This window comes from Balaenoptera borealis (genome assembly GCF_965194805.1).
Source record: "Balaenoptera borealis genome assembly, chromosome: 13".
Classification (NCBI taxonomy): Eukaryota; Metazoa; Chordata; class Mammalia; order Artiodactyla; family Balaenopteridae; genus Balaenoptera; species Balaenoptera borealis.
Window position 1 is genome coordinate 41,292,238 of NC_138870.1, and position 16,871 is coordinate 41,309,108.

Genomic DNA, 16,871 nt, shown 5'->3' on the forward strand with positions numbered 1-16,871 from the left:
TTTATTCAAATTCTGTTTATTTCTATTTCTATTTCTTTTGTCATACTCTTAGTTGATATTTTGTTCTTCTCCAGCTCAGTTACCCTTTTGCATTTGGCTCTTTCTGGCTTTTGATTGAAAACATTGCAGAAAATTTTACAAACCATTCAGAAACAGACATATCAATCAAATGTTTGCAAAATACAAAATATGCCCTTCAGAATAAGAGAAATAGAATTGTATGGTAAATATTCAAAACGTATTCACTCTAGTGAATAGAAAGTGAAATATAATTTTTGGTCAATAGATGTCAAAATTAAGTGTACTAATATTATTCAGTGTTGGTGAAAATCTAAAGAGAAAAGCATAATTACGTGCTTTAGGCCAAAGTGTAAACTGGTTCAACATTTCTAGATATTGTGTGGTTATATGTGTCACAAAGCTCATATCCTTTTCCCCTGCATTTGTAGGTTCAAATAATTAACCACATATTGCATCAAAGTTTAGCCACAAGATTGTTTATCATAGAATTTTTCATGATAGTGATGAAAATTGTAAACTCTTTAATTGATCTATTAGGGAATGCATAGTTTGATTAAGGTAAACCCATGCTATTTAATACTATAATCCATATTTTGAAATCACATTTAGAGAAGTATCTAATGTAAGGAAAATTTACATGTTAAAATGCTACATAAAAATGATGCTAAATTATATTTGGATTTAATCCACTGTATACCAAACTTTTATGTACAAATGAAGATGTGGTGAATGTAGATCATAATTTGATAAAGCAAGCATGGGGCCTAAGTGTCTGATTTTCTAACAAATTCCCAGATGATGTAATTAATGCTGGCCCATAGACCATAGTTTGAATTGAGTAGCAAGGGTGTATCAATTTTGAGGGGAAAATAGATGGTAGATAGAGAAATGGGTAGATGGATGATAGATGGATGGATAGATAGATAGATAGATAGATAGATAGATAGATAGAATTAAAGGAAAAATACCTTAATACCATAGTATTTGTCTCTGTGGCAAATAGAGAGGGCTTTATATTTTCTTAAGTTTTTCTTTTACTTGAACTTGTGTTACTCTTGTTCTGACACATTTTATTTTCCTATTTTAATAGTTGCTCAATATAGAAACACAGAGAATCCCCTTAAAAGGAATAGATAATGAAAATAATATATAATACTGTCCATCAAGAGATAACTACTATTAACATTTTGTCCATGTTCTGCAACAAATGCAGACACCATGCATGTATAAAAATATGCAAACATAAATGTAGGGGCTTCCCTGGTGGCGCAGTGGTTAAGAATCTGCCTACCAATGCAGGGGACACGGGTTCGAACCCTGGTCTGGGAAGATCTCACATGCCGCAGAGCGGCTAGGCCCGTGAGCCACGACTACTGAGCCAGCGCGTCTGGAGCCTGTGCTCCGCAATGGGAGAGGCCGCGACAGTGAGAGGCCCGCGCACCGCGATGAAGAGTGGCCCCCGCTCGCCGGAACTGGAGAAAGCCCTCGCACAGAAACGAAGACCCAACACACCCAAAAATAAATAAATAAATAAATTTTTTAAAAAACATAAATGTAATTAGTCATAAAAACATTCTTAGATTATACATTTAGCTTTTATAGTCAGAGAAATGAATGAGAACGTTACTTTTTGCATAGATTTTTCTTTAGAGAAACAATCGTCTGGACCTGAGCTGTCCAGTGTGGTAGCTGCTAATCACATGACTATTTGAATTTGATTTTTCATTAACTAAAATTAAGGAAAACAAAAAATCCGGTTCCTCAGTCTCACTGGCCATATTTCAAGGGTTCAATAACCACATGTGTCTAGTGGCTACTTTATTGGACAGTGCATGTATAGAACATTTTCCTCATGGTAGAGGAAAAATAATAAAAAATAATAACCTGGTATATGAGTTTGAACAGGTATACCTCACAGACACAGGATAAATTCACAACCAGTAGAGTAAACATTCTTACCCTAATCTCTTTTTCTTTCCCAACAGTGGAGAATCTACAGCTTAGAAGTGGGAGAAGAAAAAGATGTCCGAGAGACAGACAAGGCCACTTGTCTCTATTTCGAGTGCTTTGAGTGGGATGAGGAGCAGAAGAGGGGAAAACCCTCTGGTGCACTGCACCTTCCCCAAAGCACAGGTCAAGCCTATGCTGGGGAAAAGGGAACAGGTACAATGTGCGTTGAGTCTGAGATTAAAATATTTGTGTGCACAGACTTTTAATAATTGAAAGTAACTGGGAAGTTGTGAAATAATTCCGAGGGATCATTAAGGGATGGAAAAGGAATATTGGATAAAGCAAGGGGGAAAACAGAGATTGGAAAAAAATTAAGTTTTGAGTTAAGACTTGCTTGACAATATAGTTATATATATATATATATCTCCCACCCACTCCATCCATACACACACACCAAGCTTGTTTTAAAAACATTTGGTGACTACTTTTTTATTTTATATAATTCTGCATCTTTTATTTTTAATCATATGCGTGCATTATTTTGTAAGTTAAAATAAAGTGCAACTTTCATGGAAAAAATTCATTATTATTATTTCTTGAGATTGAGTCTAGTGTCTAGGCAAAAGTCAAATAAATTCTTATATGTAGTGAAGCACTATCAAAGATCAAATTTATTGCTGCTAATGCTGCTGTTTTCTTATTACTTTATGTGACTTTATGAAGAGAGGTGTAAGAAAATCACACTGAAATCACTAACGGTAGCTGCCCTCCTCTGCTCATGACCCTAACTGTAAGGTAAATTGGAGGTTTATAATTATTTTGGAGTGAAGCCTGTCTTCACTTTATAATAACTGTGGGTACCTTCACAGAAAGGAGGACAGTAATTGCCATTCATAGGTGTAGCTGCCAAACTGTAGAGATGTCAAACGGGAGAGAAAGTGGTTGAGACTCAGTGTAGACCCTTGGGCCAACCTAGAAAAGCATTACTAGGATGTATGTATATCCTAGAATAGGCTGGATCTCTAGAAAAGTAAGCAAGAGGAATGCTTGAAAGTGTTTCATGCCAGGGAATAAATGAATGGGCATCCTGGCTGTAGCAGCAGCTAGAATAGAGGACTCTGCCCAGTACTATACTTTCTGGACCTCGTTCCTAGACAGCATAGTAAGCAAGTTTGGGAATTTATCCTTTAGGACAGTGAGAGTTTGACTCAGAGCTCTTACCTTCTGTTGGAGACACCCACTGCAGCTACTCTCTGTTCCCCAGGAAGAAATCTCCACCCACTATTTCTTCTCTGATCAAATTCAGACACTTGTTTAAAATAGGAACAGAACATTCAGTCCTTTCTATTCCTCTTTTGTACAGATATTTAGATGAACTTTTTGACTTTTATCCTGAGACACTGTCCTCAGTCTCCATATTCCAAATTTCTCCTTCATGGCCAGATCCTGTTCATGTCTCTCAACTCTGTTTCTCATAAGTCTTCAGGTCTGGATTACAACAATGCTGTATTTCCTAGAATACGGAATGTTTATCCATGATTTCCAGCTTTGGCTTTACACCCTAAAATCTGACCTTGGTCACCCATAGAACTTATTTTGGTGGTTTAGTCAGTTTCCTGGTCCTGTCCATTACCAGCAAGTCCAAAGTTCAACCAAGGGGAAGTTCTGATTCCTTAGTTAGTAACCTTTTAGCCATAATCCCAGACTCAAAATCCTTCCCATACCTCAAACACGCATTACCTGTATTTCTTGCCATTAAGAAAATCTGCTCTCCAACTTGGCTCTGGGATTTTTATTTAGATTCATCTACTAGGAAGAAAGATGAGCTAGAGAATGTGGTTTCTAAGTCTTATATCATGGTAGAATTTATAAAATCCTACTGATGATGAAATGTTTTACTCAATTCCACACTAATAAAATTAAATAGCCATAGAACAGTTCCTTTTTCAAGAAGTCTCAAATATGCTTTCGTTTTCCCTGTTTCTAATGTCACTTCTTAGCCACACATAGTATTGTTTTGATTTAACCAGTCTGCAGAGTAGCTATGTTTAGCCAGCTGTTGGTTTGATTCCATGCTCTTGGCAGGCCAGTTGATATCAAGGGCATTGGTTTTTATATTATATAGTTACAACCTGAAGTTGGATTTAGTTGTCAAGAACTTTAGCAACACTGACTTTTTTAGGACAACTGGGGATCTCTTCTGTGTGATCTTTGGAATATCTGGGTGATGCAATGACTTGTAATCATTAATTCTAAGCTCTTCTGAATCTAGTGGGAGATGAAAGTAGGCAGAGTGGCCAAAGGGGTATTTGCCTGGCACCCTAAGCGGGAAAAGAAAAGTTTTCAATTTGCACTCTAAGGGTTGTGTCTTCTCTGAGGAATTTCTCAGGCAAAATCGCCTCCAGTTAAATTTGGTGTATAAAAGTGATTTGTTGATCAAAGTGAAAAGAAAAAAATAAGTTAAGCACAGTATTTACCTAAACTGTCTATTCAAATCTACTTGCTTTGATGGATCCAATTAGATTCCCACACAGGGCCCTGTTACAATTTGTGTGCTCCAAGATTTGGGTGTATTTAGGAAAGCATTTGTTTAATAAGTTTATTATAGTCTTACGTAGGAAAAAACTGTTTTATAGATGAAAATATCTACTTATCTATTACAACGAACTATAAGTTTCAGTCAAACTAGACTGTTCTGGCATAATATTTTTCCCCACTGTCACTTATCAATTAAATAAGTAAGCAATGGTAATGTAATGAACGGCTGGATGTTTGGAATACTCAAGTCCACTTTTCTAAATATTTTCTTTCTTTTTTAACTACATGGCATTGTAAAGTATTTTATTTTTAATTTATTTTTCTGATTATAATATTAATTTATTCATATATCTTAGAATTTATACATGCATGTATGTGTATATAAAAGGATTCTATGAAAGTTTAATATGATTATTTGCCCCATATAAAAATTATATAAATACATCTTTAATTTTATATATATATACACACACACACATATATGTGTGTGAGTGTGTCTAAGTATCGAGAACATGATTCAAAGTGTTATGGTAGCTTTGGTATAATAATATATGATGAATGATATTTATTGTACCTTCCTTGCCAGTTATTTCCTAAAATAAAAGATTAACTAATTGGGATTCACTAAAATTAAAATTAAGAATTTCTATTAAGAGAATGACAACATTAGGAAAGTGAAAATAAACCAACAACTGAGAGAAGATAAATATAGTTCATATAGGTGGTAAGAAGATATATGTAGGATATAAAAAGATCTCCTTCAAATAAATAATAAAATGTCAAATAGCCAATTTATAATTAGGCAAAAGAGTTAAACTGTCCTTTCACAAAAGAGGATTTCAAAATAGCCAGTAAGCAAATTAGTATATGCTCAACATTATTAAGGAAATGCAATTTAAATCACTATGAGACAATGCTATACACACACCATAATCAGTCATTTACACACTTAAAAATTATTTATTCTTATTTATTTTTATTTAACTATAATTGATTACACCATATTATATTAGTTTCATGTGTACTACATAGTGATTTGACATTTGTATACATTGTGAAATGATCACTACAATAAGTCTAGCTGCCATCTGTCTCCATACAAAGTTAGTAGACTGTGTTTCCTACGCTGTACATTACATATCCATGACATTTGTTTTATAACTGAAGTTTGTGCCTCTTGATTCCCTTCACCCATTTCATGCCTCTCAATCCCCCTCTCCTCTGGCAACCACCAATTTGTTTTCTGTATCTATGAGTCTGACATTTGTTTTGTTTTGTTTGTCTTGTTTTGTTTTTTAGATTACACTTATAAGTGAAATCATGTGGAACTCTCATGCATTGTTGGTGGAATGTGAATTGGTATAACCGCTATGGAAAACAGTATGGAGATTCCTCAAAAATTAATACTAGAACTACCATATGATCCAGCAATTCCACTTCTGAGTATCTATCCAAAGAAAATGAAAACACTACTTTGAAAAGATACTTGCACCCCTATGTTCATTGCAGCACTATTTACAATAACCAAGGTATGGAAACAATCTAAATGTCCATCAATGGTTGAATGGATAAAGAAGATGTGGTATAGGGTTACTTGAGGAATTGGATTAAGAAGCCAGAGTAGAAAGATCCTGAGCTCACTTTCTCCCATGGACATATCAAAACTGCAACTACATATAGAACAACCCGAGAACTATCTCTGAGAACAACCTGAAGACTAGCAGAACAGGCTTTCTACAACTAAGGATATAAAGGAAAGGTCACATCAAGATGGGTAAGAGGGGCAGAGATGCAGTCTAGTCACAACCTACATCCCCAGTGCAGTGACCCACAAGCAGGAGGGATATCACCACTGTGGTGAGGAGTGTCCCTCCTGAGGAGTGAGGGGTTCAAGCCTCATGTCAGGCTCCCCAGCCTGGGGGACTTGCACTAGGAAAATGTGCCCCCATAGTGTCTGGCTTTGAAAACCAGCAGAGCTCAAGAGCCAGAGGGCTGTGGGAAATGGAGACTCAACTATTGAAGGACTCACACATAAACTCACTTGCTCCAAGTCCCAGTGCAGAGGCAGCAGCTTCAAAAGAGCCTGGGTCATAAGCGGCGATTCATTGACTAAAACAAAAGTTAGCAATTCACTAGCATTAACATGGAAAAATTAATGATATAATAATATTCAGTAGATAAATCTGGATACACTATTGAGCATATTGTATGATTGTTACTGGGCATAAAAATGCAAAATATTATAAAAGATGTTGATTTGAACTTTTCCTGCCATGCTAAAATTGATAATAGAGTTCACAGAGAGAGTGGCATATATTTTAAAGAATATTGACAACAGTTGGGGCCAGACCCTTTTTTCCTGGACTTACTTATGAGGTGTCAGTACAGATTTGCCATCATCAACTACCACATCACACCCATTTCCCAATCTATGTAAAAAATCTTGGGAGAGAAGAGAAGAATGAGGGAGGCTACAATGTCTTAATTCTGTGGGAAAGTGCAGTTTTACTTGGCCACACAATTCTTCCTCGTATGTTCCTCCCCTACCTAGGTCAGAGATGACTGAAAGTAGAGTAGAATGAAAACTCTTTCCTCTCCTTGTAGACTTTTGAAAAACTATATTTTTCATTGGAAAATTAAGCATGCTAGTATTAGAGGATCAAATTATTATGTTTTAAATACAGTGAAAATTAAATGAAATGCAACTTCAACTAATTTAATCTATACATTCTGATTCCACTGGCAGTAGAGTAATTTATCACTATACAGAAAGGAATATGTGGTAGGTGCTATGATTGACAAGCTCCTAGACCAAAAAATATAATCATATGTGAATAAAACAGCTTAAAGGTAACGAAGTTTCTAAAAACATATTTAATATGTCGTGTAACACTGTCTACTTGCTGATAAGCACTTTTTAGAATATAGTCTGTAGGAGAAAATGCAACTGGTTAATAATTTTTGAAATTATTTTTGCAAAGGAGAAATACATAAAATGATATTAGAGGCAATGAAATGTATCTATACAAAATTTGCATTATGACTTAAAGAATGTATTGTGTTAGAAATTTGTTATTAGAAAAGAGGACATTTAATGTTTCCTTTTGAGTAACTTGTTATTGATAAAGTAAGCAGCTAGTGAGATGCTGGGAAAGTTCTGCAGAGAGTAGAGAACAGAACTGGACGAAAAGGAACTGGGGGCACAAAGGGTAGGTAGAGATCATCTACACTGTTCAGTTTTTAAATTCTGCCCAGAACCCACACTGTTTTCCCATGTTAAAAAAAGTGATTGTTGACCCCTCCTATCCTATCCTGGTCTCATTTCTGAGCTTTATTGCGGAGTTCTGATGAGAAAACCTGACTTTCACCTGCAGGGCAGGCAGGTGCTGGTTCAGGGACCATCTTGAAACAAACCACAGCTTAGGTCACCAGCAGTTCTACATTGTACCAGTGGGTCTGTTTTCCTTGTTGCATCTTCCTAAGAGAGTCCTCCTCTTTAGGGATGTGTGCCCAGGTAGAGTCTGGAAAGGAGAATGATCAGGACTCCTGTGCAGCTTGAGATGTGGAATTTTGCATGAGCCAATGCTGGCAAGAAATAGCAGCATCCTTGGAAGGTTTTATGTGAGCCTGTCCTCTGTCCTAATATGGGAACTCATTGTCTTCAGAACCTTTACCTCCTTCTTTTTGCCTGTCTCCAAGGGCCCACTCCAGTTGATGTTCATTTTTCTCCTATATCCTGATCCAAAAATCTATGACTCCTTTTACCCAATATCTGAATACTCTCTTAATAGTGAAATTACAGCTTTCAGTGACTTTCCCTAAATTCAATTAAAAGTAATGATTCAAAACAAGTATTTTACCTATTAAGCAGAACTAAGTGATTATTTGGGGAGTACTGAGAATGACGAATCAATACTTTCAAGACCACATTTTCTGGATTAAGTTAGTTGTTTAACCCATTGTTTTCCCTCTATTTGGCCTAAGCTAACACCTCTCTAATATCTCTGTGTTCACTTCTTTGCACGGTTAATTTACCTTGTAGTATCTGACATTGTGTTGAGCCAGGAGGTTTTTCTTAATGTGAACTCTCACAATATCATATTATCCTGATTCTTCATTTTCCTCTGGCTTTATTTTTTTATCTGGAACATGACAAGTACTTTCCCAGTGTTCTTCTCACAGCTGCCTTGACCTCCTTTTTCTTCAGGCTGTAGACAAGAGGATCAGCATGGGAGTGACCACACCATACTGCACAGAAAAGATCAACTCCAGAGGGGATCCTGAAGTTGGCATGAGGTAGCAGAGAAACCCTGAGCCAAAGAAGAAACTCACTGCGGTGAGGTGGGTGGAGCAGGTGGAGAAGACCTTGCTTCTGCCTGCGGTGGAGCTGATGCTCAGGATGGTGGAGACTATACGAGCATAGGAGGAGACTGTTGGGAGGAGGGTCCCAAACCCATGCATCAGGCTGGAGCAAAGCAGGACTATGAGGTTGGTGGAGACATCGGAGCAGGACAGAGACAAGAGAGAGGGCACCTCACAGCTATAGCGGCTAATGGTATGATTCTCACAGAAGTGCAAGTTGGCAGCTAGAAGGGTGTTAATAAATGTGCTTAAAGCACCCAAACCCCATGAGCCCCACACAAGCTGCACACACAGCTGTTTCTTCATCATCTGTGCATAGAATAGAAAGTGGCAGATGGTGGCATAGCGGTCATAGACCATCACTGAGAGCAGACAGCCTTCAGTCCCTACAGTAATAAACACAAAGAAGCCTTGAACCAGGCAGCCCTTTACTGAGATGGTTTTTGTCTCAGACAGGAGGTCCTTCAGCATCTTGGGCACAGTGACTGAGGATAAACAAAGATCCAGGAAAAAGAGATGACTCAGGAAGAAATACATGGGCGTGTGGAGGTGAGAATCAGCCCTGATCACCAGCACCATCATAAAGTTCCCCATTATGGTCAGGAAGTGAATCTCTAGGAACAACACAAAGAGCACAGCCTGGATGTGGAAGTCAGGAGACAGCCCAAGGAGAAAGAATTTAGTGATGGTGCTGTGGTTCCCCGAAGCCATTCACAAAGGCTGTTTCCTAAAAGTTATATAAAAAATCATCGCAGTGAAGTTTCCTTTATCCTCCAAATAGTTTTCACATTGCATTGATTCTCTTTTATTATACCATTAATCAGCAAATAAATGTATATCTTCTACAGTAGGCCATATTTTATGTCAGTCACTTTAAATATAATGAAGACCTAAGCATGGTCTCACTCATTTTAAAGGTTGCACTTCAGTGAGACACAAATATGAATGCAGGTAATTAGAAACTATTATGATTAGTGCAATGGGAAGTCTAGAGTTGATTTTTGGAAGAGCTACTAATGAGTTAATGTTGAGGTCTTTGAGAAAAGATTTAAAGAAAGAGTAAAGTTTCTCTAGAGAGACATGCAGATTGAGAGAACAGTGCAATCAAAGGTGAAGATAGGAAATGAGATAGCTCTTTTCAGCTGGACCCTATATTATGAATGAGCAGCACAGCATAGTCACTTACAGGTAAGAATCAGTCTAGGTTCAAATCTCAGCTCCACCACTAATTACTTGTGAGACCTTGTACAAATGACTTGATTGTTCTGTATCTCAGTTTTCTTGCTTGTAAAATGTGATAATAATTGTACCCATCTCATAGGGTTTTTGTAAGAATAAAATATATAACATATAAAGTATTTAGAAAAATGCCTACATAAAACTCATTATTATGATGATTATTTTCATCATTATTATTACAGTAGGCTACAATTGTAGGCAGAAGTCAGGTAATTAATAAATCCTCTTGCAGGGTGATGCACTAGCAGGAATTCAAGTTTTTGCTCTGACAATTACTGTACTTGTTTTGTAAAGGAGGTATAAGAAAATCATGTAGAGATCACCAAGGTAGCTGAAGACTGGCATTTTGAAATCACTCTTGAGTTGTTCCCGTCCAAAGTTAAACCATTTTACAATCACTGTGGGCAATTTCACTCAGAAGGGGAGGGCAGGTGATTGTTCTTGAAAGGAAGAGCGGCTGTAAATGAGACAGGAAGTATTAGGGACTCTCTGTGTATCTTTGGCACTTGCCCTTACATTACTTTCTGGGAAGGATGCATAACTCAGTTGGGCAGAAAACTCCGGACAAAGAAGGAAGCAAAGGACATGAATGGAAATTATGCCAGTGCTCAGAGGAGCAGCCAAGAGAGAAGACCCTCTCTAGAACAAGACTCTGGACAATTCCCTGAGACTGGGTAGAAAAGAGACAATGTAAGAGAAGATCAGGAACTCACCCTCTCAGTCCTGCGACAGCTGGTGCTTGATGGGGCCCCTATCTTCCATTGAAATCACCAGTTGCTATTTACTCTGTCCCAAAGGAAGCAGATCTCACCTTTCATTCTCCAGTCTAGAAAGGCTGCTTAAAACATTCAGTCCTGTATGTACCTCAGGTGTGTACTTCTCTGATCTTGATCCTTATACACTTTCTGTGTTCAGGTCCAGTCCCTTTTCATGACTAGATTATATTCCTGTCCTTAGATTCTACTTTTTTTCTAAGACTCTACAACGAGTTTATAACATCAGGGAGTCTAGTTAAACATGGTTACCCAGTTTCTAACTCTGGTCTGATAGTGTAGGGCCTATGCTTTAGGTAACTCTCAGGATTCATCATGGTATCCCAGCTTGATTCCTGGTTTTGCCTAATCGTGAGTTGCTTGGTACCTGATAATGCAAGATCTGTCCCAGATTTAATTACCTAGTAGGGGTGAGCCCTTACTTACTAATTCTTCATCCATGATCCTGGCTTCAAAGCCCTTCTCATAACCCAAATTCTGATTACCTGTAAATTCTGTCCAGCAAGGCAACCTGATGCCCAAGAAGGTGCAGGAGTGTGATTTAAAGCTAGATTCTATCAAAGATAAGGTGACCATATGTGCGTGGGTTTATCTCTGGGCTTTCTATCCTGTTCCATTGATCTATATTTCTGTTTATGTGCCAGTACCATACTGTCTTGATTACTGTAGCTTTGTAGTATAGTCTGAAGTCAGGGAGCCTGATTCCTCCAGCTCTGTTTTTCTTTCTCAAGATTGCTTTGGTTATTTGGGGTCTTTTGTGTTTCCATACAAATTATAAAATTTTTTGTTCTAGTTCTGTGAAAAATGCCAGTGGTAGTTTGATAGGGATTGCATTGAATCTGTAGATTGCTTTGGGTAGTATAGTCGTTTTCACAGTGTTGATTCTTCCAATCCCAGAACATGGTATATCTCTCCATCTGTTTGTATCGTCTTTAATTTCTTTCATCAGTGTCTTATAGTTTTCTGCATACAGGTCTTTTGTCCCCTTAGGTAGGTTTATTCCTAGGTATTTTATTCTTTTTGTTGCAATGGTAAATGGGAGTGTTTCCTTAATTTCTCTTTCAGATTTTTCATCATTAGCATATAGGAATGCAAGAAATTTCTGTGCATTAATTTTGTATCCTGCTACTTTACCAAATTCATTGATTAGCTCTAGTAGTATTCTGGTAGCATCTTAAAAATAAATAAATAAAGCTAGCTTCTAAGAAAATGAATGGGAGAAGGTAGTTTTCTGCATCCTGAAACATGGTTAAGTTTGTGAAATACTATTGATAATTAAATATATTACTAGAGTCAGCACTAACAACATGAAATAGCCACAGGACAGTTGCTTCTTTCAAATGATCTCAAATGCCTTCTTCCAGGCATCTCTTCACTTGGATTTCCACATGTTTCTTTATAGCATGTCTCAGCCACTCACGTGGTTATCTGTTCTAGCTAATTCTAGAATGGCTGTGTTTAGACAGCCTGAACATTAACTCCCTGGCTTAGCAGTTTAGGGGAATGACAGCTCTGCTATTCCCAGTAGTCACAATTTGAAGCCAATCTTGTACTTAAGAACTTTAGCAACTGTATTCAAGAATGTCAGCAAGTCAAAATTCATAAAGCTTGCCTAGATGTGGCCTTTGGAACTATTAGATTGATGTAATGACCATGAAGCACCACACATGACTCACTAGAGAGAGTTGATTGGAGACAGACTGGGCCAAGAATATTTGACTGGTCCTTACGAGGCAATGGGAATTTACCTGTAAGTGAGTTGCTGACTCTCTAAGTTATTATCAAATTAGTAAAGAGAAGAAAAAAAAATCAGTGAACTCATTTTTTCTAAACAATTTGACTCCCTTTGTATGATGCATCTGTGTAGATTCAGCCTACATAGTTGCTCTGTTGAATTTTGAGTGCTCACAGATTGAGATGTGATGTGAGGAATCATTTGCTTAAGTTATCATCATCCTGATACAAAACAAACTTCCATTTATTTATTAAAATTAATTTTAAGATTATTAATAACATTAGCTCTAGAATAAAAATAATCCTTAATATTTATTAAGAAAGCAAACAAATAAGCTTCCAAGAAAATTGGAAAACTCAAGTCCACTTGTCTAGACTGGTGTGGTCCAAGAGAAGCTTGATATGACTTCAATATTCTTAAATTTACTGTAGCTTGATTTGTGACCCAAGATGTGATCTTGAGGAGCTTTTCATGTGCACTCTGACAGCCCCTGCCCTGAGTCTCTCCACCACCCACCTTAGCCTGGGCCACTTCCTATCCCTGCCTGGTTCAGGACTTTTTCCAGGCCTGCTTGTTACTTGAAGTGAAGTCAGGGGTGGGAAAGGATAAGGAATTGTCCAGGAGAGCTCACCTGAGCCTGTGGACAAATCTTTTCAGCTCTCTTTGTCTCAGTTTCCTCATTTGCCATAAGGGGATGATAAGATTTCTCCCACCTACTTCACAGAAATGTTAGAAGGGATAAATTAAAAGATAAAAAATGACAGTGAAATGAATATCTTTTTAACCAAGCACACCAGAACCCACAAAGAATGTTCCAATGATAATAGCACAATTGCAACAACAACAACAACAAAATTTAATGCTTCTTTGGGAAATACTCCCAGTGACACTTAACAAGATGCATCCAAAAATTTAATCTTATTATTTTGGATTCACATCTTGTGCTAAACACATTTTTATCTTTCACTTTATTTACAAACTTTGGTTTCTTTTCTAAGGCAAAGAAAAATGCATCTAAAAGGACAAATGTTTATTCCACTAAGCATTATAAAAATAATGTGCTGTGATTCTTGGGTAATTCCCAGAGCCATAAATGTTAGGGAAAATGACAGCATTATTGGACTAGCATACAGTTTTATAAGGAACAATCACCACAAGGTGGGAACATATAGTTGTATATATAGGGAAAAGAAGAGGAAAAAATCCTCATATTATCATCATAACTATTAAGGAAAGACACTTTAAAAAGTATGAAGTGCTACAGAAATGTATGAAATTGTTTTCAGTTCTGACCTGTAGCACTTGATATACTGCAGAACCTCCTTTTTCCTCGGGGCAGCTCCTATAATGTTTTGTGTAAGATCACTCATGTATGGAGGCGTTTGAAGGCAGAAATGACTGACTTCTCACTGATAATTCAGTCATTTCTAGATGTTTCTACCATTAGTGGTTGATTTAGCTCTGAGGACACTTTTTGCAGAGTCCGGGATGGGATGGACTGTGGCTTCCAACAGCATTGTGTTCACTGTCCTGAGCTCAGTTTACTCCTTTGTGCAATTCCTTTCAAGGTACATGACTCCAGCTTCCGACTCAGCCCTGGAGCAAGTGCTGTCAGTGCAGTACAGTGTGGTGACCCCACTGCTAAAGCACCTTATCTACAGTTCTGAAGAACCAGGAGGGGAAGGCAGCTCTGGGGAGGTTGCTGGGCAGGAATCCCAGGCTTACCTTCTAAGTCAGGCTCTACTAACTCCTCATAATAGGAGGAAAAGTTATGGGAAGGAAGAGGAGACAGAAAGAGCTATCACCACTAAGCTATCTTAGCCTGAATTCTTGTCCAAGACAGAAGCCTTAGTTCCTCTGACTCCAATGCCCTCCCCCAGTCAAACGAGACGGGCAAACCTCCACAGAACTGATGGCACCCATCCACAGGGAACCCAGTCACTACACAAGAAAATCCTCTCAAAAACAGTATGGAGGATCTTCAAAAAACTAAAAATAGAACCACCATAGGATCCAGCAATTCAACTCCTGGGAATATATCCAAAGGAAATGAAAACACTAACTCAAAAAGATAATCTGCACCCCCATGTTCATAGCAGCATTATTTACAGTAGTCAAGACATGGAAAGAAGCTAAGCATACATCAATGGATAAATGGATAAAGAAGTTATGGATAAAGCAATGGAATATTATTCAGCCATAAAAATGAGGAAATTCTACCATTTTTGACAACATGAATGGACCTTGAAGGTATTGTGCTGAGTGAAACAAGTCAGACAAAGAAAGACAAATACAATATGATCTTACTTATATGCGGAACCTAGGGAAAAACCAAACTAATAGAAAAAGAGATCAGACATGTGAGAGATCAGGGATGGAGGGTGGGAGGAAGGGGGATTGGAAGAAGGTGACCAAAAGGTACAAATTTCCAGTGTAAGCACTAGGAAGGTGATGTACAACATGATGACTATAGTTAACACTGCTGTATGATACATAGGAAATCTGTTAAGGGAGTAAATCCTTAGAGTTCTCATCACCAGGAGAAAAGTTCTTTCTTTTTTCCTTTTTCTTCTTTCTTTTCTTTATATTGTATCTTTATGAGATGATGGATTTTTTTTTTTTTTTTTTAGGAATAGAAAAGAGTTTTATTTGAGCCAAACTGAGGACTGTAGCCCAAGAGACAGCCTCTCAGATAACTCTGAGAAACTGCTCCGTTGAAGCATGGTTTTTAGCATAGACACATACCTTATCAGAACAAAGAACATACATCAAACATGACAGGGGTATATGTCTTCAAGTTTCCAAAAAAGACAGGTTTAGTGTATATAGAGTGAGACAGCAGGACCCTGGTGTCTGGGAAGAGAACCTTATCTTCGAGAGAGTGTTAACGTGGATGTCATAAGAAAGGAGCTTTTTATCCTTATCTTCAAAGCAGACATTCTTTACCTTAATGGTTAAAGCAGATGTGCTGTGTGTGTTTAACACGCTGTTCTAGTTCACACAAAGTTCAGGCTGAACAATGTATAAGCCAAAATTACTTCCCCATACCTCAATGTGTGAAAATTTTCTCCATCAGAGGGAACTTTCAGGATTTTCCTAATTAGGAATTTTGAGATAATGGATACTAACTGAACCTATTGCAATACTCATATATATATATATAGAACCATCAAACCATCATGCTATATACCTTGAAATTGTACAGAAATGTATGTCAATTATCTCTCTATAAAACTGGGGAAAAAAAGTGAAGAAAATCTTCACAGCTTCACCAGCCATTTCCACAGCTATTGCTTTTTCCTCTCATTTCTTGTCCTTTCTACCCCTCCCCTTTTGCCTCTCCTGCACTCTTTTACTTTTGTCTATGCACAAAGTGTAAATCAACCTATCTGACCACTAGTAAATATCCCACTTAATTCTGGGAGAGTCCCTTCTTAGTACTGAGACCCAATTCCTCCTTTGTTCCCATACCAAAAAATCTCTGGCAAAATCTACAGCTCCAGAGTAACTTAGAAAGAAATGAAATAAAATAAGTGTGTCTCCTGCTGTCTTTGTTCTTAACAAGTAACACTTAAATAGAACGTAGCAAATAATAAATCCTCAATAACTATTTGTTGATTAAGGAGTGAATGCAGGAATGAGCAATGGATCTGTCTGAAGAGTCCTTTCTGTTGCATGATTCTAGGAAACAGGAGGGAGTATCCTCCTCTAAAGTGTAAGTCTTGAGAGCAAAACCCCTAACAGATTCTGTATCCCCAGTGTCTAGTATGTCCTGTCATTTAATATGCTCTCAATTAGTGTGGAAAAAAAAAGAATGAATGAGAGAGAAGGAGGGGGTGAGAAAAGGAACATATGAAAAGAAACAATTTTGTCCAGTAAAATTCCTGCCTTCATGACAATATAGATGACAGAGGAAAGTAGCATGGAGGAGAGATCAGGAGAGAAAAAGAGTCCATATTTTGGGACACCATCCAGGGTCCTCCTCACACAGAGCTCGGTGAAACGTGTGCACTCTGACAGCCTCTGCCCTGAGTTTCTCCACCACCCACCTTAGTCTGGGTCACTTCTGATCCCTGCCTGGTTCAGGAGTTTTTCCAGGCCTAGAGGAAGGAGAAGGAGTTAGAGAAAGCAGAACAAATTCTCAGCTACCACCCCACCTCCCATTCAGCTCCCAAGAGGGTTCTCTGAAAGAGAACAACAGCAGTTTTCTGTCCTGCTTCTACCCAAAGGCAGAGAGGTCTGCATCAGTCAAG

At 37.8% G+C, this 16,871-nt stretch overlaps 1 protein-coding gene across 1 annotated transcript; it reads right to left on the reverse strand.

The window, feature by feature from the left end:
* Positions 1-2,059: 2,059 nt before the first annotated feature.
* LOC309610079 (olfactory receptor 8S1-like) lies at positions 2,060-13,070 on the reverse strand. Its single transcript, XM_082352538.1, has one exon. It carries the CDS (start codon positions 9,580-9,582, stop codon positions 8,713-8,715), a length of 870 nt encoding a protein of 289 aa, XP_082208664.1. The 5' UTR covers positions 9,583-13,070; the 3' UTR covers positions 2,060-8,712.
* Between the last annotated feature and the right edge of the window lie 3,801 nt (positions 13,071-16,871).

What these genes read in the sequence shown, in the direction of transcription:
- LOC309610079 (XM_082352538.1), bottom strand. Translation starts at nt 9,582, where the DNA reads ATGGCTTCGGGGAACCACAGCACCATCACTAAATTCTTTCTCCTTGGG.